General features: G+C 45.5%; 1 protein-coding gene across 2 annotated transcripts in view; it reads left to right on the forward strand.

Moving 5' to 3' along the window:
- GCK (glucokinase) overlaps nucleotides 1-23567 on the forward strand; it is a 78787-nt gene that overhangs the window by 14920 nt on the left and 40300 nt on the right. Inside the window, exon 1 of one of the 2 annotated variants that reach the window (XM_077262781.1) lies at nucleotides 19377-19688. The exons of the other annotated variant lie outside the window; for it this stretch is intronic. Coding sequence (XP_077118896.1) covers nucleotides 19665-19688 — 24 coding nt within the window. The 5' untranslated portion in view covers nucleotides 19377-19664. Of the gene's footprint in view, nucleotides 1-19376; nucleotides 19689-23567 lie in introns of those variants that run through there. 2 annotated transcript variants of the gene reach the window in all.

The following is a 23567-nucleotide window of genomic DNA, read 5'->3' on the forward strand; positions in this document are numbered from 1 at the left end:
AGTGGGGCCGGTCCGTTTCCTCCAAGCCGGGCCTTACAAGTGGCCCATGGCCACAGATTTCATTTTAGAAAAAACCCTGCAGGAAGGGTTTGGGTGTGTCAGTGTGGAGTTTGCAGCAAGCAGAGCGACAGCTCTGCAAAAGCTCCGTCTGTGTGAGGAAACACAGAGCCAAGCAGAGCGAATTCCTGGCACCCCGCAGTGTGATACGGTGGTGCTGTCGCCCTCGGTAACTGGGCACACTTATGGACTATCTTGTTTCCCGGCAATGATCCGGAGGATACTGTGTGCTGTGTGAGTTTGGACATTAAACACGTTTTGCTATGAACTTTTCCCGTGGTCACTGTCTGTCACACTGAACCAACCTTGCTGCACTACGCAATGTTGCAGATAGCCTTTCCCAGCAAATTTCAATTTGGCTAAAAAAGGTTTGTAATTTTGTGGATTCTTTTGGGGGTTTTATGCCACTGTTTTCTATTGTGGCATTCATTAATGTTTTTTTGGTGCCAAATTCTTCAAAAATGGCTCATGAATTTTGCACAAAATAAAAAATGCTCTTTTTTTCCTCCCTTTACCTGGTAGGCAACTGTTTAACACAAAAAAATAGCATGTTCCGTTAAAATGATGCAAAATTTATATACAACTTTCAAGTGTACATAAAATCACTCCAGGGGAGAGGGAATGGAGTGCAAAAGTGTAGAGATTTTATAAAAATTCGCAATTGATGAATCACCTGGAAACATCTGAAAACTAGAACACCCAAAATGTTGCACTAAAAAACATACTTTATAAAGTAGACTTAAAAAGGTTCATATTAATTGAAAAATAAGACACAATGAAAAACACCAAGAATGCAGGAATGAATCAGATCAGACCCTATGTTTTGTCCATCGCCAGGAGGGATGTATGCGATGTCCACGTCAGCACGTGGGATGGGTATATGTAACATGTAGGACTTAGCGCAGTCATGCACACCATTGTCCTGCTTGACCTCTGATCTCAGCATGTGCATACAATATACCAGGTAAACACCTCTGTACTGCCATAACATGCTGATTAATAGGACAGTGCTACAACCAAAGCGACCATTAGAGGAGATAACAGGCAAAACAGCCATCTGCTCCTGAAACACATAAACATATACGCACAAGCACTCATCCATTCATAAACATCAGTGTATGGGAATAGCGGAGAGGGCAGAGACATAGCCATAGCATTATCAGGGTATACAGTGGGGAGAAAATGTATTTAGTCCGCCACCAATTGTGCAAGTTCTCCCACTGTGGCCTGTATTTGACATCATAGGTACACCACAACTATGAGAGTCAAAATGAGAAAACAAATCCCGAAAATCACCTTGTCTGATTTGGCAAGATTTATTTTGCAAATTATGATGGAAAATAAGTATTTGGTCACCTAAAAACATGCAAGATTTCTGGCTCTCACAGACCTGTAATTTCTGTACGTTCATGACCGGGCCAATTTTTACAATTCTGACCACTGTCCCTTTATGAGGCTATAACTCTGGAACGCTTCAACGGATCCCGGTGATTCTGACATTGTTTTCTCGTGACATATTCTACTTCATGGTAGTGGTAAAATTTCTTTGATATTACTTGCGTTTATTTGTGAAAAAAATGGAAATTTGGCAAAAATTTTGAAAATTTCACAATTTTCCAACTTTGAATTTTTCTGCCCTTAAATCACAGAGATATGTCACACAAAATACTTAATAAATAACATTTCCCACATGTCTGCTTTACATCAGCACAACTCTGGAAACAATTTTTTTTTTCTTAGGAAGTTATAAGGGTTAAAAGTTGACCAGCGATAATTTATTTTTTTTACATTGTCCCAGGGTGGGACATCACTGTATAAAGTCAGATCGCTGATCTGACACTTTGCACAGCACTGTGTCAGATCAGCGATCTGAGAGGCCGTGAAGGAGGCTTGCCGGGGCCTGCTCTGAGCAGGCACTGAGAAGCCACCTCCCTGCAGGACCCGGAAGGACCCCGCGGCCATGTTGGATCCGGGGGCCTGCAGGGAGGAGACCCTCAGAACAACGCGATCCTGAGGGTCTAGGCAGCACGCAGGGAGACCCCTCCCTGCGCGATGCTTCTCTATGCCACCGGAACGCTGCGATTTTGTTTGATCGCAGTGTTTCGGTAGTTAAAGTGCCGGGAGCGGTCTGTAATAATCAGCTGACACCCAGCCGCGATTGGCCGTGCTCCCCTCGTGAGCGCGGCTGTTCGCATGTGACGTACTATTCCGTCCATGGGAATTAGGGCCCGGGTCACATGGACGGAATAGTACGTCCAATGGTAGAGAGGGGATAAAGCAAAGAGCCCTAAAAACATTCACACATTCTTAGTTGTAGCTTTTCATGGCTTATTTGGCGAATGACTTAAACAAAGCATCCCAACGATGGTGATGATAATAGCCCAGATGGAACACTTACTGGGAATTGAATTAGTAGAGGCGGAAAGGAGTAAAGTGTTGTCTGACAAGTAAGATTTGTATATGTACTTTTGGTAACTTACAGTGTCATTGCTGATGTTGTATCCTATCCTATGTTATGTTATCCCATCCAATGTTATGTTAAAAAAATCAATAACAATTATGATTACAAAAAAAAAAAAAAAAACCCATAGTAATCACCAATTCCATTGTAGTACCCATAGTATAGGACTAGAATTCTGATGCCGCCTATTGGAAGCAGCAATCCTAAAAGTCAATATTGACCCTTTATGGAGCATTGCCACATGACTTGGGATAAGAATCCAAACCAGAAACTTTATTTGTAATGTGTTTTGGGATACTGCCCCTCCTCATGGCAAAGCAAAAGGTCTGATTTTCCTCACACTGGCATGCTAGACTTGGCTTGTCACTCTCCACAAGGAGAAACGTTACCCCGTGGATCCCGGTCAGACACCTCTCATCTAGCCAAACCAGATCTCACACTTTGCACTGATAAGAGGCAGCAGCCTGAAATACCAAGTCTGCAAACTGAGATCCTGGTTTGGCTTCTATCCTAATTCATGTGGCAAGGCTCATTAAAGGGTCGATATTGACTCTTAGGATTGCTACTGCCCATAGATGGCACTAGAGATCTTGTCCTCTTCCTCTCAAGGGATAATTTGCATCCTTGTGGAGAGTGACATGGCAGTGTAAGTCATGTGGCTTTTAAGGTTGCTACCCCAATAAGTGGCCCTAGAGATCTTGTCCTCTTTCTCTCTGAAGATGCAATTTGCATATTTCATTTCTCAGGGGAGATTGCATGGCCTATAAGTCTCCTTACACTTGTAAGGCATGTCACTCTCAACAAGGAGAAACGTTACCAATTAGATTCTAGCACCCATAGTGTCATCCCTATTGTAAGTCACATTTACCTGATCCATGCGTCTCTCTGCTCCATGCTGTCAGCAGTAAGGAAGGTATTTCAGCTGCAATTACCTGTATCTTTCTGTTCTGTCATTTTCAATGGACTCAGGTAACAGTTCTTTTCTTAAAAGTCTTTTTTTTCCCTTAAATGCATATATTTTGGGCTAAAAATCATTTTTGCAATTGGGTTTGATTTAAAATATTGCACCGTTTGACTTTTCCACTCTCTTCGTTTTCCTGCACATTGCTGGCTGATGAATGACATAACTGTGAATACATCTATGAGCTCTTTCTGGCAGAAGCGTTTGCAACTTTCTTTTAGGGCATAAGCACACAACATCTTTCGCAGGCAGTATTCTTTTAACCTGCCTAAAAAAAAGTGCTCAATAAACATTAAAAAGTATGAACCCGTGTACTGCAATGTAGAAATGGATTGCTGTGCACACAGTCTATCAGACGCGAAGCAGTTAAAACACTGTTCATTCTTCAGTCGCCTTCCGCTGAGTAGTCGCCACTTTTTTATAGAGGTAGAGAAGAAAAAAATAAAAACACTGGTGGTGAGCAAGACACAAAAAATTCATGCAAAGGTGCTAAAAGACGTTTCAAGAAAGACAGTTTCTGCTCCAAAAACTAATTGAAAAACTCCATATGCATGAAGCCTGGTGGTATGTACACATCAGACTGTTATATAACATTGGGATGTGAACTACTAATAAAAGCCTTGGAGTAATATGGAGTGGCGGAGTTGAAGTTACTACACTAAAGCTTTGTCACAAATTACCGTATTTGTCGGACTATAAGACGCACCGGACCATAAGACGCACCCCAAATTTTCAGAAGGAAAATAAGGGAAAAAAGTGTCGAATGGGGGTCAGTCTTACAGTCCGATTTCAGCTTACCAGGGAGTGGTTTCAGCACAGGTGGAGGAGTGGATACAGGGATTGTTCGGTGGTCCAGGCTGGTGCGGTGGCCTCCGGGAAATTCCATCCCAGGCTGGTGCGGTGGTGCTGCTCTGTGGTGCTGCTCTGTGTTGTGGTGGGGCTCCGCCAGCATTTTGAGACAGGTGCTCTGTGGGGCTGCGGTGGCCTGTGGGGCGATGGTGGTGCTCCCAGGGACGAGGGCGGCGGATGACCGGAGGCCCGCGCAGATCCATTCCTGCGATGCGGTGGCCTCTGGGAAAATGGCCGCCGGGGGCAGCGCATGCTCAGATTCAGATCTCGGCACTTCTAGATGGGGCCAACGGACCCCCAGGTTTCCCAGGAAACTGATTGGCCTTCACAGAATGAGCCAGAACCTAGGATCTCTCATTGGGTCCGTATTCCCTCCAACGAACAAGATATTGGAGAAAATGTCGAACTCTTCGAGTATCCACGTTCCTCTGCAACGCATACACCAAACCTCAATCAAGATAATCAGGAATAGGTTTGGACGAAGGAGACAACACCGAAAGGACAGCTCTTTTAACAGGGACCTAAGGAAAACATTTGGAATGTGAAGAGATGGTGGAAATTTTAATCTAAAGGCCACCAGATTGACTACCTCCAGAATCTCATGAGGGTGAATACATTTAGGTTTCAACTTCGCAAACACTAGTTTCAGCATAATATTTTTAGATGACAACCAAACCTTATCACCTACTATGAAAGCAGGACCCATCGAACATTTCCTTTCTGCTTTCTGTTTTTGGCAAAGATGAGCCTCCCCAATGTTCATTTGAACTTCTCTCCAAACATCCCCAAGTTTCTGTATGGCAAGTTCCACTACAGGACACCCAGAGCTCATCTTACAAAAATTCACGAAAATGAGGATGAAAACCATAATTACGAAAAAAGGTGAGATTCCAGTAGACTGATTGACCTGACTGTTACTGGCGAACTCCGCAAGAGGAAAAAATGTGGACCAGTCCTCCTGCTGAGCCGCAATGAAACACCTTAACATTTTCTCCAAAGATTGATTTGTCCTTTCTGTCTTACCATTGGTTTCAGGGTGGTAGGCAGAGGAAAATGACAAGCCAATCCTTATTTGGTGACAAATTGCACCCCCCTTGCAGTTAAGAGTAATTCTAAGCAATCTCACCACATAACTGATAAACAACGTAGAAAGTGTTTCAGCATTCGGTAACCCCGATAAAGAAACAAAATGAGTCTATTTGCTGAATATTTCAACAACCACCCAAATAACTGTTTTCCACCAGATAAAGGCAAATCCATGATTAAATCCATGGACAAATGAGTTCACAGTTTTTCTGGAATTGGCAAAGGAGCCAGTTCCCCGTCTGGCCGGTTATGACAGATTTTAGTGGGTGTGCAATCTTCACAGGCGGAAACAACATCTCTAATATCATTATATATTGATGGCCAACAAAAAAGCCTAACAATGGCTACTTGCATAGCTGTGACCCCTGGGTGACTCAAGACAGAATCATGAAACTCTTGTAAAAGAAACAATGTTAGGTACACCAGTACAAATAACTTGGACCCTGGAGTAACGTAATGGGCCAATGACTGGACTCTAAGTATCTCTGCTTCCATCTCTGAGGATAACATGGAAACCACTATGCCCTGAGGACAAATGAAGGATGAAGATTCTGGAGGAGAAACTGAATCAAGGCTGTATGATAAAGCGTCAGCCCTCACATTCTTGGACCCTGGCTGAACGTGATAGAAAAATTGAATCTTGAAAAAAATGAGGACCATCTCGTCTGTCTTGGGGTTAACCGTTTAGCTGATTCAATCTAAGTTAAATTCTTATGATCCGTCACCCTAGTGACTTGATGAACTGCCTCCTCCAAAAAATGTCTCAATTCTTCAAAAGCTAATTTTACAGCAAGAAGCTCGCAATTACCAACATCATAATTTCTTTCAGCTCATGAAAATTTCGTAGAAAAATATGCACATGGTTGCAAGTTGTTGAGCGTTTTTTTTTTTTGGAGACCTTGAGATAATACAGCTCTTACATTGACCTCCGAAGTATATTACAGAAAATATGTAATTCATAAAATGTATAATGTTTTGAAAAACTGCTGGTGCATGTGTGACGCCCCAGGGTCCTGGTTGTCACAGTGGCATTGCTTTCCTCACGGGGAGAGTGATGTCACGCTTGGAAGTGATGAAGGATTCCTTTTAACAGGTAATCAGCACATACAACACCATTCTGACTCCAGGCCAGAAGGGGGAGCTCTACACCCAACTTCAGGGAAGCTGCTCTCTCTGGTCGGGAGGAGGAGTTAGTTGCTAGGCAGTGGCTAGGCAGTTGGGAAGAGTTGACAGTTAGTGCCAGACAGCAGACTGGAGCTGTCTGAGGCAGAAGGACGGGTGAGGGGCCGTGCAGCCTGAAGTGTTGCAGCTCCTAGATAATGAGATACAGAAGGAAGAACAGCTTGTAGCGAACGTGCCGGAGAGCGAAGTACAGGAGATTGACAACAAGGGAGAATAGCTGCGACTGGGCTACCTCCCTGATGGGGCGCAGATACCAGTAAGTGGAAGACAAAGGTTGTGTCATACTCTATGAGGCACAGCAGAAACTGGTAGGACAGCTAGCCTACATGTAACTTGCCGCCCTAACACCCAGAAGACACAATGACACATAGAGCCCGGGTCGTGATAGAGACCCTGTAAAAAGGCTTGAGTCACCTGTCATACGGGTTTGAGTCCCACCAAAAGGGGGACAGAGAGAACTGAGAGGACCTTGCCAGAAGCCTTAGGCAGTAAGGAACTACAATACCACCGTGCTGTGAGGAAGGCTTTTAACTCCACCTGATTAAGGGGACTCTGAACTCACTTCTAAGCCGGCCGGACCCTGCCTGTACCTGTGATCTGGTGCCCTGGACTCCACAGTAAACCAGGTAAAGAGACTGCAAACCAGTGTCCTCCGTTCTTTATCGCGCCACTCACCATCTTCATCTACTACACCGGGAGCCCTGGGGACCCAGCTTCACTTGTGGGAAGCTACACCATCCCAGCTGCCATAACATCACCCCAGTGGACCCCTTAAAGCAGCGTCGGTCATCCCTGACAGAATACCACAGGTGGCGTCACAAACTCTTATTATCTCACAAATCCCTTTAAAGACCGTCCCTTTTACATAGGCGCCAAGGGCCACGGACCAGGTCACCGACGCCGTGACACATCCCTTTAAGGGCCACGGACCAGGTCACCGACGCCGTGACACATCCCTTTAAGTACTGTACTCGGTACCGGGTACCCCACTGCCCTGACGGGCGTTCCACATTGGTTAACCCAAAAGGCATGACAAGATTTTCAAATAGACCCTCAGACGTTAAAATCGCCTTTTCCCACCCATCACCCTTCTGGATGTGTATCAAATTATCAAATTATAAGCCCCTCTAAGATGAAGTTTATAAAACCATTTAGCCCCCATAAGCTAATTATATAGGTCGGGGATGAGTGAAAGTGGGCATGTATTCTTAACCGTGATTTTGTTTAATTCTCGGAAATTGAAGCTAGGACGGAGACCAACAACTTACTTTTTAACAAAGGAAAAGCCCAGCAGCTACAGGCGAAGAGGAAGGAAGGATATGACCTTTCCGTAAACTTTCGTACACATAATTTTTTAAGGCGATACGTTCAGGCCTAGACAAATTGTACAGGTGAGCTTTAGGTAATTTGAAATTAGGGATAAGATTAATAGCACAATCGTAAGGACGATGCTTAGGTAATATTTCTGCCTCTTTTTCTGAAAACACATCTCCGAAGTCTTTCAGATACCCAGGCAGACCCTCCAGAGTAACAGAGCAAATTTGTACAAAACTAAGACATCTCTTATGACAATTGAAGCTCCATTTAACAATATACTTCCAACACCAATCGATAATAGGATTGTGAATAAGCTGCCATGGATATCCAAATAACAGCAGGTAAATTATCCAAAACAAAACAGCAGATGGACTCAGAGTAAAGTGTTCCCACTCGCAGGGTGAACTCTACTATAACCAGTTGGACAACATTCTGAAGTAACGGTGTCCTGTCAATTGCAAAAATGTTAATGGGTCTTTGCAACCTAACTGTTCCTAATCCTAATTCCAGCAAAAGTCCTGAATCGATTAAGTTGTCTGGAGACCCGCACGCAGTCAATGAAAGCTGACGTAGAGAACAACTGGTTCTTGAAAAGTAGTTCCACGTTTAGCAGTACTTCATCTGAGGAGTAAAAAGGTACCTGGAAATCTGGATGACCCCTATGACAATCACTCAGACATAGCCATTTCCCGATGACTTGCTTGATTGAGGAAGCATCGAACAGTCCTTAAGAAAATGCCCAGTGCAACCACAGCATCTTTAAGTATTTCAGAATGGCCTCTACAGAACTGACCTAAGAGCTGCATAATTCCACAGAATTTCAGCGGAAGATTGCTGGAACTCGGTACTATAGTCCTCAGCGGTTGGGCCCTCCATTGTCAGGCTCATGAGCCTCCGCAACCCGGATCCTATCAGGTATGTCATAGATCAACCCTAAGATGCCAAAAAAGGCATCAACAGAAGACTGTTCTGGGGTTTGTGATGACAAAGAAAATGCCCAAGTCTGAGGGCCCCATCGCAGTAGAGACATGATTATTCACACCCGCTGTCACTTATCCTCTGAAGACTGGGGTCACATGGGAAAAAATAGCCTACAGTTTTCCCTGAACACCCAAAACTGTTGTTTTCTCTCCCTGAAAATTTGTCAAGAAGGGCCACTACTGGTTCGGGAGAGACCAACTGCATATCAGAAAGTACAGACACCATAGCTACTGCCCGTAGCAGAGAGTTCTAGGAAGCACTCATCACGCTAGACAACTGACCCTGTAGCTGGGATTGCGACAATTCTAGATTCTTGTGCACAATGGCCAGATCCTGAATCATCTGGGTCAAATTCACCACCTGATCGCAAAGTGTATGAATTAGATCCATACTGGTGGGGAAAAAACTATATGGCAATTCGTAATTTGACTCTGAGTCACAAATGTGATGCTGAGCTACTACTAATGGACAAGCTGTGAGACAGGGTAGTCAGGAGGTCCGGGGTCAGATACCTAGTCAGTTCATCATAAACAGAGGGAGGGGTAAGACAAAGTAATAGTCAGGTCATAATCCAAGGTCAGACTTCCAGGAAGGTAACGGATCAAGAAAAAAAAAGGCTAGGCAAACGGATGGTCAAAGGCAAAGTCTAAGGTAGAGCAGCAAAAGATCAGAAACAGAGCACTAGAAAACAAAGCACATACATACATACAACTGAGCTAAGGCTACCACTGAAATAATTAGACACTGACGGCCAGCTAAATATCCAGGTACCCAGAACAGAATACAACTGGAAGAAACCCAGTACGCTCCTGCTCTGATTGGCGTCTAGACTTTTACACCTAATGCTAACAGCTCAGCACGCTCTGCCCCAGGTTGGACGGCTGAGCTGCCACACACAATACTGACAACTCAGAACGACCCTGATTCTTCTATAGGGCGGCCGAAGGGTCACTGTATTCTGGACACAGTGAGTGGTGGAATCGTTACACTTTCTCACAGGCATCCACTGTGAGAGGATGTAGCAGTACAGCAAAGCTGACAACATCGTGAAAAGAGAGGTACATCTGAAACTATGATTGTAAAATCACTTTCAATCACAGGGTGGTAGATAGAGCGATTACATCGCTCATTATATTGTAAGCATGCTGCCATCACTCTTCTGCACTTTGTATGACAGGCCGCTCTGCACACACATGCTGCAGAAAGAGCTGTCAATCAAAGCTCAGGGAGAGTGATCACAACATCCTCTCACATAATGAGCGGTGATTGTACCTGCGCTGTCCTTGCCCCTTTGACTGAAAGTGAGTGTTCATTTCCTCCCAGTAGCCTTGCTTGCACTAAGACAGGCCAGGCAACATTTTAACACTCGTTGTCAGCAGATTAACCTATATCTGCAGGTAAAGAGTATTTTTGCACATGTCTCACATTCTCTTCCCTCTCCACTCCTTGTCTACAGTCCCCAACCCACAAACTTGCACACCCTCATAGAAATCTTAAACACCTTGATCTACACTCACTCTCTGAATCCCTCCTCCCTCTCACATACATAAGTTCCCTACACACGGATGACGCTGCCTTTCTATATAACACCACAATAGCTGTAGCTTTGGAATCTGTTGCCCCTCTCACACATACCAAAGCTCGCAAAATCAACAGACAGCCCTGGCACACCAGCCTGACCAAAGAACTGAGGCGAACTTCCAGGGCTGTTGAGCCGAGATGGAAAAGATCCCACTCCAACGAGCACTTCATCGCATTCAAACAGTCCCTCACTACTTTCAAGGCCACACTCGCCACTGCTAAACAAACCTACTTCTCATCTCTCATATCCTCCCTGTCTCCCAACCCTAAACAGTTATTCAGCAGCTTCAATTCTCTCCTCCGTCCCCCAGCACCTCCTCCCTCCCCACTCATCTCAGCTGAAGACTTTGCCTCATTTTTCAAGCAGAAGATTGATAACATCAGATACAGTTTTGGTCGACAACCCTCAAAGCCCTTCCTCCCAACTGCCCAGCCCTCCACCTCCAAAACCAACTTCTCCACCATTACAGAAGATCGACTCTCCACTCTACTCTCAAGATCGCATTCCCTTCAAGCTTTAAACATGCCTAAATCACACCTATCCTCAAAAAGCCCTCTCTTGACCCATCCTCTGTATCTAGCTATCGCCCTATATCACTTCTCCCCTATGCCTCAAAACTACTGGAACAACACGTCCATCTTGAACTGTCTTCCCATCTCTCTTCCTGCTCCCTCTTCGACTGCTTACAATCTGGCTTCCGGTCACACCACTCCACTGAAACTGCCCTAACTAAGGTCACCAATGACTATTAACCGCCAAGGCCAAGCGACACTACTCTGTCCTCCACCTCCTGGACCTGTCCTCTGCCTTTGACACAGTGGACGATTCCCTATTACTACAAACCCCCTCATCCTTTGGCATCACAGACTTGGCCCTATCCTTTATCTTGTCATACCTAACAGACCGGACAGTCAGCATCTCCCACTCACACACCACCTCCTCACCTCGCCCCCTATCTGTCGGAGTCAGTCCTAGGGCCCCTGCTCTTCTCCATTTACACCTTTGGCCTGGGACAGCTCATAGAATCTCACGGCTTTCAGTATCACCTCTATGCTGATGACACACAGATCTACATATCTGGACCAGATATCATCACCCTACTAACCAGAATCCCTCAATGTCTGTCCGCTATTTCATCCTTCTTCTCCGCTAGATTTCTAAAACTTAACATGGACAAAACAGAATTCATCATCTTTCCCCATCTCACGCAACCCCCCCAATGAACCTATCCATTACAGTAAACGGCTGCCCACTCTCCCCAGTCCCACAAGCTCGCTGCCTCGGGGTAATCCTTGACACTGATCTCTCCTTCAACCCACATATCCAAGCCCTTTCCACTTCCTGCCGACTTCAACTCAAAAATATTTCACAGATCAGTACATTCCTAAACCAAGAATCTGCAAAAACCCTAGTCCATGCCCTCATCATCTCCCGCCTTGACTACTGCAACCTCCTGCTCTGTGGCCTCCCCTCGAACACTCTCGCACCCCACCAATCTATTCTAAACTCTGCTGCCCGACTAATCCACCTGTCCCCCGCTATTCCCCGGCCTCTCCCCTCTGTCAATCCCTTCACTGGCTCCCCATTGCCCAGAGACTCCAGTACAAAACCCTAACCATGACATACAAAGCCATCCACAACCTGTCTCCTCCATACATCTGTGACCTCATCTCCTGGTACCTACCTGCACGCAACCTCCGATCCTCACAAGATCTTCTCTACTCCCCTCTTACCTCCTCTTCCCACAATCGCATACAAGATTTCTCTTGCGCATCACCCCTACTCTGGAACTCTTTACCACAACATATCAGACTCTCGCCTACCGTGGAAACCTTCAAAAAGAACCTGAAGACCCACCTCTTCCGACAAGCCCACAACCTGCAGTAACCACCGATCGTCCAAACCGCTGCACGACCAGCTCTATCCTCACCTACTGTATCTTCACCCATCCCTTGTAGATTGTGAGCCCTCGCGGGCAGGGTCCTCTCTCCCCTGTACCAGTTATGACTTGTATTGTTTAAGATTATTGTACTTGTTTTTATTATGTATACCCCTCCTCACATGTAAAGCGCCATTGAATAAATGGCGCTATAATAATAAATAATAATAATAATAATAATGTCTGGTTCCCTTTAATTGTCACTATATTTTCATTATGTTTGGATGTAGCATTGCTATACTGCAATCTTCAGGCTTTCTCCATCTGCTATAGCCATAGTCACTTTGTAGCCATAGCCTAAATCTATATTCTTGATTTATTAACATCAGCATTTTGGTTTTTTTTTAAGTAAAACATGAAATTACATACGTACATAATCATACTGATGATAATGTGTGCAAACTGTAAAGCGCTACGGAATATGTTAGTGCTATATAAAAATAAAGATTATTATTAGTGATGAGCGAACATACTCGTTACTCGAGATTTCCTGAGCACTCTTGGGGGTCCTCCGAGTATTTCTTAGTGCTCGGAGATTTAGTTTTCATCGCTGCAGCTGAATGATTTACATCTGTTAGCCAGCATAAGTACATGTGCGGGTTGCCTGGTTGCTAGGGAATCCCCACATGTAATCAAGCTGTCTAATAGCTGTAAATCATTCAGCTGCGGCGAAGAAAACTAAGTCTCCGAGCACTAAAAATACTCGGAGGACACCCGAGCGTGCTCGGGAAATCTCGAGTAACGAGTATATTCGCTCATCACTAATTATTATTATTATACTGACCTACAGAATAAAGGTCCAAAGTAGCTGCATCCTGAAAGGTGTTAAAGTTCAGTGTAGGTATACAGTACGTCCCAACTTTTAAAGATAAGAAAGACGGATATATACTGAAAATGTGTATTTTATGCTTAGCCACTTACACAGTCTCACCCAGTCCTTTATATGAGCCCATATAGATATATTGATATAGATATATTGCTCCTAGAGAAGGTCAATAGACTTCCCACACAATATGATACCCATTCATGAACCACACAGTGCCGACCATTCACAGCATAATGCCCCCAGTTAACCCCATAGTAGATTTCCTGACAGTATGATGCACTCCACAGTCCCACTACACACAATATGATGTCCCTACAACCACTGATACCGTGATGCTCTCCCAGTTCTACCTCTAGAGCTCTACACCCACCTATGATACCCCAGAGCCCCCCACAGTGCATTCCCCCACAGTTACAATATCCCTATTGTCCCTACACAGAATGAAGATCCTAGTGTCTCGCACAATATGATGTTCCTAACGTCCCCCATACAGTATGATGCCCACAGAGCCACTCACAATACATTCCCCAACAGCTCCCACAATAAGATGCCCTATAGTGTCCCACACAATATAATGCTCCAACATTCCCACCCCCACTCTGTGATGCCCCACAGCTCTACACCCATAGCATGATGCCCAACAGCCCACCATAGTGCATTCCCCCACAGAATGATGCTCCCAGTATCCCCCAAACACCATAATGCCCTAGAGCTGGGGTGGGAAACCTTTGGCTGTACAGTTCGAACACGTAGACTGCTCAGCTTTCTTAGCTGACCCGTCCAGTTTCCATTCAGAGGCAAACTCTGGTTGGTCTCTCTCCCAGAAACAGCTCACATTTTGGCTGGTCATCACGAGCTTCAACACACTCCACTCTGCTCAATGTCCTTCGCAGACAGAAAATTGTACACATTTCCTGGTTCTTAGTCAAAGCTAGTCAGGTGCATCTAATTAATCAAGCACTGCAGCTAAGATTTAACCCCAGCCTTCCTGGCTTTGCTGCAACACCCGTCTCGGTGTCTCCTATGTGATGTATAAACAGCAGTCTCAGTGTTTCCTCTGTGATGCATATTCATCAGCCTCAGTGAAAACACATGCATGGAGAGCCCAACAAACTGGCTCTCCATGCATGTGTCATGACTGTGACACATGCAGCTATGGCGCCGACCAGCTGATCACCAGGAGCGATCCAGGAAGCCGGGTTCCCTCTGCAGATTGTTCGGCAAGTGCTATTGAGTTGCCCGACAGGGCCTGGGGTACTCGGCACCGGGTCCAGTCGCTCTTAAAGGGGATGTCACGGTGGCTGCGACCCGGTCCGTACCCAGGGCACTCAAATAAAGGGGAACGGTCTTTTAGGGGAATTGTGAAAATCTATTTTCGTGACACCACCTGTGGTTCTCGGTCAGTAGGGACCGACGCCGCTTAAAGGGGTCCTCTGTGGTGATGATATGGTGGCTAGATGGTGACGCTTCCCAAAGGTGAAGCGGGTCCCCAGGGCTCCCAAGGTGTATGGCAGGGATGATGTGTTGCCAGTGAGTAACGAAAGACACAGGGTTGCAGTCTTTACCTGGTTTACTGGTGGTAGTGTAGCGCCCCCACTGCCGCAGGGCCGAGGGGTACCCGGTACCAGGCCTCTGAGTCTCTGCTCTGGGGTTGTCACGGTGGCTAGACCCGGTCCGTGACCCTGCTGAGGGGCGTACAATGAAGGTGGAAGGTGGTGATGATGTTGTAGTGGTGCGGTGCAGATCACAGTAAATAACAAGGACACCAGGTTTCAGTCTCTTTACCTCGTTACTGAAGGCTTCAGGATCCTCAGTCCGGAATACGGTTAACCGGGCTGCGCAAGTCCGGCCGGTCCGATGGCACCTGCAGAGTTCCCTTTGCAGGTGGAAATCTGTGCCTACCTTCTAGCGCTTGTGTGTTGTGGTCCTCCCCTGCTATGCTTACGGGATAGTCCCCACAACTGTTGTGTCTGTTTCTGAAGTTCCCTCACAACTCGATTATGATGTTCTTCTTCGTCCCCCAGATCATATGGCTAGGACGCACCCGTATGACAGGTAGGCTCGGAGCTCTTCTGGGACCCTAGTGTCGCCCCTCTCCAATTGTTGCCCCCTATGTCTTCTTAGGTGATTTGAGTGAGACAGCCCGCCTATAACTGACTGTCCTGCCGTAGGTTTGAAGTAAGGCCTGGAGCTCAATACTTCCTCGGCGTTCCGGCCACCGGCTACGCGCCTCAGTAGGATGTTGCCTCGTCTTACAGCACGACTCCTACTGGTGTTTCTCCTTGTTGCGTTGATCTCGTTTCTCACTCAGCACAATAAACCTCTCTTCTTGTCCTTTCTTAGGGCACCGCCGCTATCTTGTGCAGGCGCGGTCCCGTAACGTTCTCTCTGTTCGCTAGGCCTCTGTCAGGATCCCACCCCTGACAGGGACCCCCCTGAATCTTCCCCTGCAACACCCTCTGCCACAGGATGTTGCCTGGCTCCAACCCAGTCAGCTTCTCCCTAACTTCCTGTCTAACCCCCAGTTTTACCAGATTGTGAGGAGTGGCCTAATACATAGTACCCTTAGCTCCCCCTGGAGGCCAGACTGTGAAGTGTATTGGTGTCTGTGATACCTGGTCAGGTGAACTCCTTCAGTGCCATCAGACGTACCATAGCCCCCCTTAGCGGCGGAGCATCAGTACTGCAACGACCAGGACTCTGGGGCACTGCAGTAGCAGGCCACAGTCCAGGGTACCGGCAACAGGTACAGAAGGAGTCCAGGCAGCCTGGAAACAAGTGGAAATCCCCTTGGCAGGTCAGGTTGGAAGCCTTCCACTATGCGCTGGTTTTCTGGTCCCTTGCTCCCTAAAGTTTGCTGGCAAGGTACTCCTTTCTCTCCTGTCCAGAGACAGTACCTGCACGGTAGGCAGCTTGAGTCGTTCTCTTGGGGTCTCAGGCACGGTGACTCCAGGCTCTGACTGCTGCTGTACCTCAAGCGTGATACGGGCAGTTTACTTATAGTTCTATGCCCTCCGGTTCTGCCGTGGGGCTTGCAGCTCCCCACAGCCTTGGGCTCCCGGTGCCCGGTTTCTGTGCTCTGGCTCGTAGGATGCCCAATCGTAGCCTCCTTGAGCCCTAAATCTCTCCTCTGCTCCTTTCCTGTCTCTTGTCTCTCAGACTGACTAACTCCTCCTCCAGACCAGGATGGATATCAGGGAAGTTCCCCTAAAACCGGGTTTTGAGATCCCCATTCTGGCCTGGAGTTGGAATGTGTTGTGTGTACAGCTCACCTGCCAATGGGATCCCTCTTGTCTCCAGGCATGGCACTACCCTCCCCGAGAGGAAAGCAGCACCACTGTGGTACCCGAACTCCTGGGGTGCCACAATATAGCTTGCCGAATAAGAGGAAACCCAAGCAAATTCGCTCATCTCTAATCGCTGCTCACTCAGTCCCGATCACATAACCCCTGGCTGCAACCGCCGCTGATATCCAGTGACGTCACCTCAACGTCCGGACTCTGAAAGTTGTCATTGCATCACCAAGGTGTGTCCCAGTCTCCCGCACTCCCCATGGTTGACTAAGCTGTGATCGGTGCTTCACCGCATGTCACAGAACAGTATCGGGCACACGCTTGCAGGGCTCTGCCAATTAAAGCTGTGGAGAAAGGGAAAGCTTCTACAGCGCACTCTGGACACTGGGCTGTGATGTGCGGTGAAACACCACCCATAGCCCGGTCAATCAGGGGGAGTGCTTGAGACTGGGTCACACTTCGTTGATGCAAGATCAACTTCCAAGAGTCCCGAAGTTGATGTGACCTCAACAGATGTCAGCGGTGGCTGCAGCCAGTGTTCACCTGATCTGTACTGAGTGAGCAGCAATAGCGCCACTCAGGGGCAAGTATGTCAACATAAGGTATTTTCAAAAAGACTTATTTGAAAGGTTTAAAGGGAACCTGTCACCCCCCCCCAGGCGTTTTTAACTAAAAGAGCCACCTTGTGCAGCAGTAATGCTGCATTCTGACAAGGTGGCTCTTTTAGTTCTGGGTGCTGTAACTGCCGAAATAATCAGTTTTGTAATTTGTCCTAAATACCTTGTCTTCAGTCCTGGAGGCAGGCCTTTCCCCCCTGCTGCAGACGCCACACAGCCGTCACTCAAGTCTTCTTGGCGCCGGGCGCCGCCTCCTCATCGCTGTTTTGAAATGAGCCGGCGCCTGCGCTCTTTTCTCCTGCCTTGGGCAGGCGCAGTGAGCGCTGCCCGTCTGTCCTCATATGCAGTCTAGCTGACTGCGCCTGTGCGGACGCCCTGCCTGTGAATCCCAGCCCCGCAATGTGAATAAATAAGAAGACACTGCGGGGCTGGGATTCACAGGCAGGGCGGCTGCACAGGCGCAGTCAGCTAGACTGCATACGAGGACAGACGGGCAGCGCTCACTGCGCCTGCACCAGGCAGGGGAAAAGAGCGCAGGCGCCGGCTCATTTCAAAACAGCGGTGAGAAGGCGGCGCCCGGCGCCAAGAAGATTTGAGTGACGGCTGTGTGGCGTCTGCAGCAGGGGGGAAATGCCGGCCTCCTTGACTGAAGAAAGGTATTTAGGACAAATTACAAAACGGATTATTTCGGCAGTTACAGCACCCAGAACTAAAAGAGCCACCTTGTCAGAATGCAGCATTACTGCTGCACAAGGTGGCTCTTTTAGTTAAAAACGCCTGGGGGGGGTGACAGGTTCCCTTTAAATCACTGTGCACAATATACATTGTAATGGCCTGTGTCTTTAATTCACCAATGTATGCAAATGGTTATTGAATCTGTAAAACGCAAATCAGGCGTGTTCCTCACTTAACCACCAGGATCCTGAAAATTACTACACACTGAGTATTGTTATTAATCAGCCACGTAATAAGATGTATTTGCATATTATGCAGCCCAGATAAAGAAGTAGGATGCAACTGCTTTTAATGGGTAAGTCTGCAAAAAGAGGATGCAGCTGCATCTAAAGGTTTACTATGCAAGAAGGGGACATAACTGCTTGTAAATGGTTAATCTGTAAAAGAAGGAATCAGCTGCCTATAACTGATTACTCTTACTTCATACTGTATACAGACAGATGATGACAATGACTATGATAGGATTTACTATAGGTTCTATATCTTACCTCCTCATGCTATTGCATAATAGAAAAGAATCCATCGTACATGCGGCCATTTCTGCCGGGAGCCAATTTTTAATATGAAAACATCAGGCCACTTGTTGCTTATGTTACTGTGAACAGCCTGCGTGGCCTTAGCATACTACCATGGTCTATAGCATCTCTGGACTTGTCTTCCATCGCACACATCTGGGACATCATTGGTCGGCAATTACACAGGGAGCTGCCAGCAGTGGATCTTGATGATTTGCCCAAGTGTATTCAGTACGGCAGAACCTTCCTCAGACAACCATTAATAACTCATTGATAGCTGCCGAGGTGTGTAAGTGCGGGGATTTCTGCATGTGACGCTCATACTCCATACTAATTAAATCGAGATGTTTTGAAAATGTTTCTATTTTTTCATCATTTTTATATCAGTAACATGTCTATTCATCCTGTGATTTCTATAACGCCACGACTTTTATTTCTTGATGTTGCATTTTCATTGTTGAGCAGTGTAAGTGCCAGGAAACATAACATTGCCGTCACCTCCTACAGGAAATGAACGTTTTTTATAGGAAGAACGTCTCAATATCTAATCATTATCAGGATTTCCTTCAGATCCTTCGCATTTTAGAATCTTAATAGGTTATCCTTAGAATAACCACTGGCCAATGCCTATAGTAGGTGTATGTAACCTAACCATACCTATCATCATACCTATAGTGGGACCAGTAACAAATGTATATATGTATATGGGCTGGACTGTATACTCAGCAGATCTCAGAGAGAAGGACACATCTCCTATTAACTGAGAACGTTACTGATTAACTCCTGCACTAACTCTCACTACTGCTGTTACTGGAGGACCTACAAGAAGGCTTCTAGCATCTCCCCATAGTAGTAGTCTTCTCTACTCATTGGGCACTTTGTGACATATCTTGGTCCACGCTGTCTGCATGTGACAACCCTTTCCCATTCTCCTCCCTTCCCTCTTCAGTCCTAAGTTACATCATACATCAAACCTTTCATCAAGTTAAACTGTAAGCTGGCCACAACTCTTGGCAAATAGTAGTAGACAAGCAGTAAATAGTAGAAAGAGTCCAGGTAGTGACCGGTCGGAGAAGACTATGGAAAAAACATGGAGAATAAGTACTGGAATAGCATAAAAGGCATATAGGAGCAAAATACTAAAATATATATCACCAGACAAAATCAGGAACAGTCGCCTGGGGATGTCAAACGTGTGACAGGCACACAAGTGTCCGTATCCTGGTGTACGTGTCCATGTCGTGAGATCTCCTGCATGGAAACATGGATCAGTCTGTGCATCCCGATGTAAGTGTACGGGGAAGAATGGAATGGGTGAGGGTGCTAGGAACTTGGTAAAGAATGGATTACTAAAGTAACTTCTATGATCCACTGAGTTCCACGTGACTCACTGATTTGACAAGGAGAGCCGAATGTTTGATGGTTATTGAGAAGTTGTTAGTAGTGTCATTGGTTGTATAGTGTTGTGTCCATACGCTCATGGTGGCCTACGTCCATATGAACAGATAGTCCTGGAGGTCACTACTAAGTATAAGAATAAGAAAGGCTCCATTCAGACAAATGTATAAATTCACGGATAGGCGACTTGTCCATCCTTGGACAGGTTATGTAAAAAATGTATGCCAGTAGTCCTTGTTTTTTTTTTTTTCCAATAATCATTGTTTTTTGTGGAAAATCTCTCATGTGCATCAGTACCTTTCACATGGCACTGACCGATTGTAGCCATAGTATGTGTTTTATCGGGACAGCCTCATCCGCAAATTATAGACCTAACTGGGTCCCTCTAGAGCTCCATGAGCTAAACCGAGCATCGTCTTCTCTACAAAATTGGTAAATCTAGCGTGAAGAAAATCAATTTAATAGGTCGGTGAGATATTCGTGGGCAAGTAGTTGCACACATGGACAGCTTAGGTTATGGCTACGTTGAGATGATCGTGTTTTCGATCAATGTATGGAATCAATTAGCTGTTGTTGGAAGTCATCGTACATACAGATTTTGGGAATGAGTATGCAAAAAGTTTATTTCAGTCAACTGTATGGACAAGACATATATAGGGAGCAGGTAAAAGTTTGGACCAGAAAACTGTGCTCAGTGTCTGGTAAATTGTACCCAGCCAATAATGGAGCTCAGCGTTGTCCTTTAGGCCAACCATCCAAAATTCCAGGACAGTTTTAAAAATAAGGCATTTTTTCCCTGTCCGTAAAATTTTTTTTAAGGCGTCAATGATTTTTTTGAAACCGAAGAAACAGTTTTACAGTTTACAGAGAATGTAACTAATGTATTCATATCGGAATTATGGGCTGTAGATGTATCACTTATAATCAAAGATTTATTATGGTTTTCCAATGCGTCCGTAAAAAATATTGTCTATTTGTGATTTTTTGATAAGCTGTCCAGAAAAATTAAAAACTCAAGTTGGCAACCTTGCGTTTGGGTGACGTTGGCAAATACTGTATCTCCAATGATGAGGAGCTTCACACATAAAGTATGGTCACCATCACTAGACCCAGATGGATATATATGTATCATGTCACAATATTGCAGTAAGATTTCCTGGAACAAGGGGCTTCTTCCTTGTCCCTCAAGCTAGGAAGACCCTAGATTATCCCTGTGCCCCAGATTACCCCTGATGGTGGGGATGCCGGGATCTGGTACCTCACTATGCTCCTATATCCATGCTTATCTGTTTCCTCCCCCACCCAGGGAGATATGGGACCTAAGTGTATGGAATAACACAAACCTGACAGACAGGGGAAAACAAACAGGGATAAAAGAAAACCACAGTCATACAAATACACACATAAAACAACCGAGTGAGAAACAAGGGAGGAGAAGGTGGAACAAATCAAATGGGAAGAGGATAAAGATAATTAAACACACAAAAAGCAAATCCAGGCAGAAATCCCCATGAAAACAACTCCAAACACTTGTTGCTAAATATGAACTCTCCTTCAACACCAAACAAGGAAGTGGTAAGCTATCACTGGCAAGCAAAGAAGCAAGGAGGAGTAAGAAACTCAGAACAGCTGATACAATAAGACAAAGAACTCCAGGGGTCCCAATAAGCTGTTTAACCCTTGCAGAAGCAGAGCAAAGAAAGACCGAACTGCTAATAGGACAGTGAAGCCGTTCTAACAATCACAGGTGTCTGTATCACCAGATACAGCGATCGTCTGACCCCACTCTGTTGCTGTATCACCGTGACACATCAATTTGCCCTGATCCGAATAGAGAGGCATCTGGATACAACGCCCAATCAAAGAATAATGAATAATTTAGTTATTAGGCGTGATGATCAGCAGATGACCCCATCAACCCTGCATGAAACAGCAAGCAAACTGAACTCTTATCAGATTGCCCAATGCTCTTATCTAGGCCAGCTTCCCATTAATAGCATGTTACTTTGTTATGTGGGGCACACATCGGGGTATTACAGGGTATTACAACCATATTTCATCATTTACCCAGAAGCAGCGGAATTGTTAGGAAAGTCACAGTATGAGAAATTCTTATTTACTCAGCCATGTTGAGCATGGCAAGTTTTGGCTCACGGTCACTGTGTCCTTTAATAGGGGTTATTCTGGTCCAATGTAAAGAACCTCGTCCACGTGGAAGTATTACTGGTCTGACTTATATGGAGCCATAACACAGCACCCATAGCTTGCTACATGCCCATACTGTAGATGGAGGCTTTACTCATGGATTCCATATGAACATTTCATGTATCTTTCCAAGCTTTATTATTGTGAAAACATGGCCTAGAGTACTTCGATGCTACGTTTTCATAAACTTATCCTTAGGGACTATTTATGCAGTTCAATAAGCTCTGGGCCCAATGTTGTGTACATGAGACCTTAAAGGGAATTTTTCACAAGGTTTTTGTTACCCCATCTGAGAGCAGCACGATATAGGAACAGAGACCCTAATTCCTGTGATTTATCATTTACTGGGTTGCTTGCTGCAGTTTTGATAAAATCCCTGTTTTCTCTGCTGCAGATCTAGCAGTTCGCTGAATGCTGAGCTCTGTATAACTCCGCCCACATGACTAATCCACTTTTTATAAAACTGTGATTTTATCAAAATTATACTAAGCAGTCAAGTAAGTGACACATTGGTGGAATCAGGGTCTCTGCCCCTACATTATGGTGCTCTCAGATTCGGTGGAAAAAAAACCTGGTGACAGATTCCCCCTAAAGGTTTATTCCCAAATTGGTATGATAACCCCTATCTGTGGGATAGGGGATAACTTACTGATCTCTGGGGGCCCCAGCGGTCACACCAGCAGTGATCCCAAGAACAGGACTCTGCATGCTCAGCATCTGCTACAATAATTGTCTATGGAACTGCAAGAGAAACCGAGCACAGGAAGCAATAAAAGTAGAGGAGGTCGAGCATGTCTACCCCAATTCCGGGGTTCCAGAGGCAGGTTCTTGGGATTGCTTGGAATGGATGGACCACCAGCAATCAGTAAACTTCCTCCTATCATATAGTTAGGGCATAACTCACTATCATGGGATGTATTCATTGCTTAATGAGAAGTTCTGCACCTTTGTGATGAACTTTGTGTTTCGATTCCTTGTTCACGATCTCTGCTTATTATCATTGAGATGAAACGTCCTTTACTCTATGCAGAGTCTGATCGTATTTATCCATAAGGTTCTTAACTGTCGATGAATATTCAATAGTTACCATTGATGGAAAGGTAGCCATTTATTTGTCATCTTCTTGGGTTATTGCGACTACACATAATATGTAAAAAGATGGCATCATAAGTTCTAGTATCAAAGGTCTGCTGTTGGTTTGGCTGTTTATTTCCAAAAGCAGCCATAAATTCATCCACCATTAGATGAAGGATAAGTCCTGATGGTGGTTCATCATATATGTTCCTTGAGAAGACTTGAACTTATCCACATCCCTTTATATGTGGCAGTGGAGCTGTATAGCCAATTCTATAGGTATGCCTCTGTGTCATCCTCATCTCCTAGTTGTAGCTAGGCTTTCCTCTACCCAGGACAAAAATCAGATTACTGCCTTAACCCTATATCTAATTACCCTGGCCAAAGTAGGAAACCCTTACCCTTGCACCCAGCACCCAGACCTCCAGCTATGTCCTTTACCTGCCTCATGGTCACTTGGAATAACTCCTTGTTATATCACTAAACTAA

The sequence above is a fragment of the Ranitomeya variabilis genome, chromosome 5 (genome assembly GCF_051348905.1).
Source record: "Ranitomeya variabilis isolate aRanVar5 chromosome 5, aRanVar5.hap1, whole genome shotgun sequence".
Taxonomy (NCBI): Eukaryota; Metazoa; Chordata; class Amphibia; order Anura; family Dendrobatidae; genus Ranitomeya; species Ranitomeya variabilis.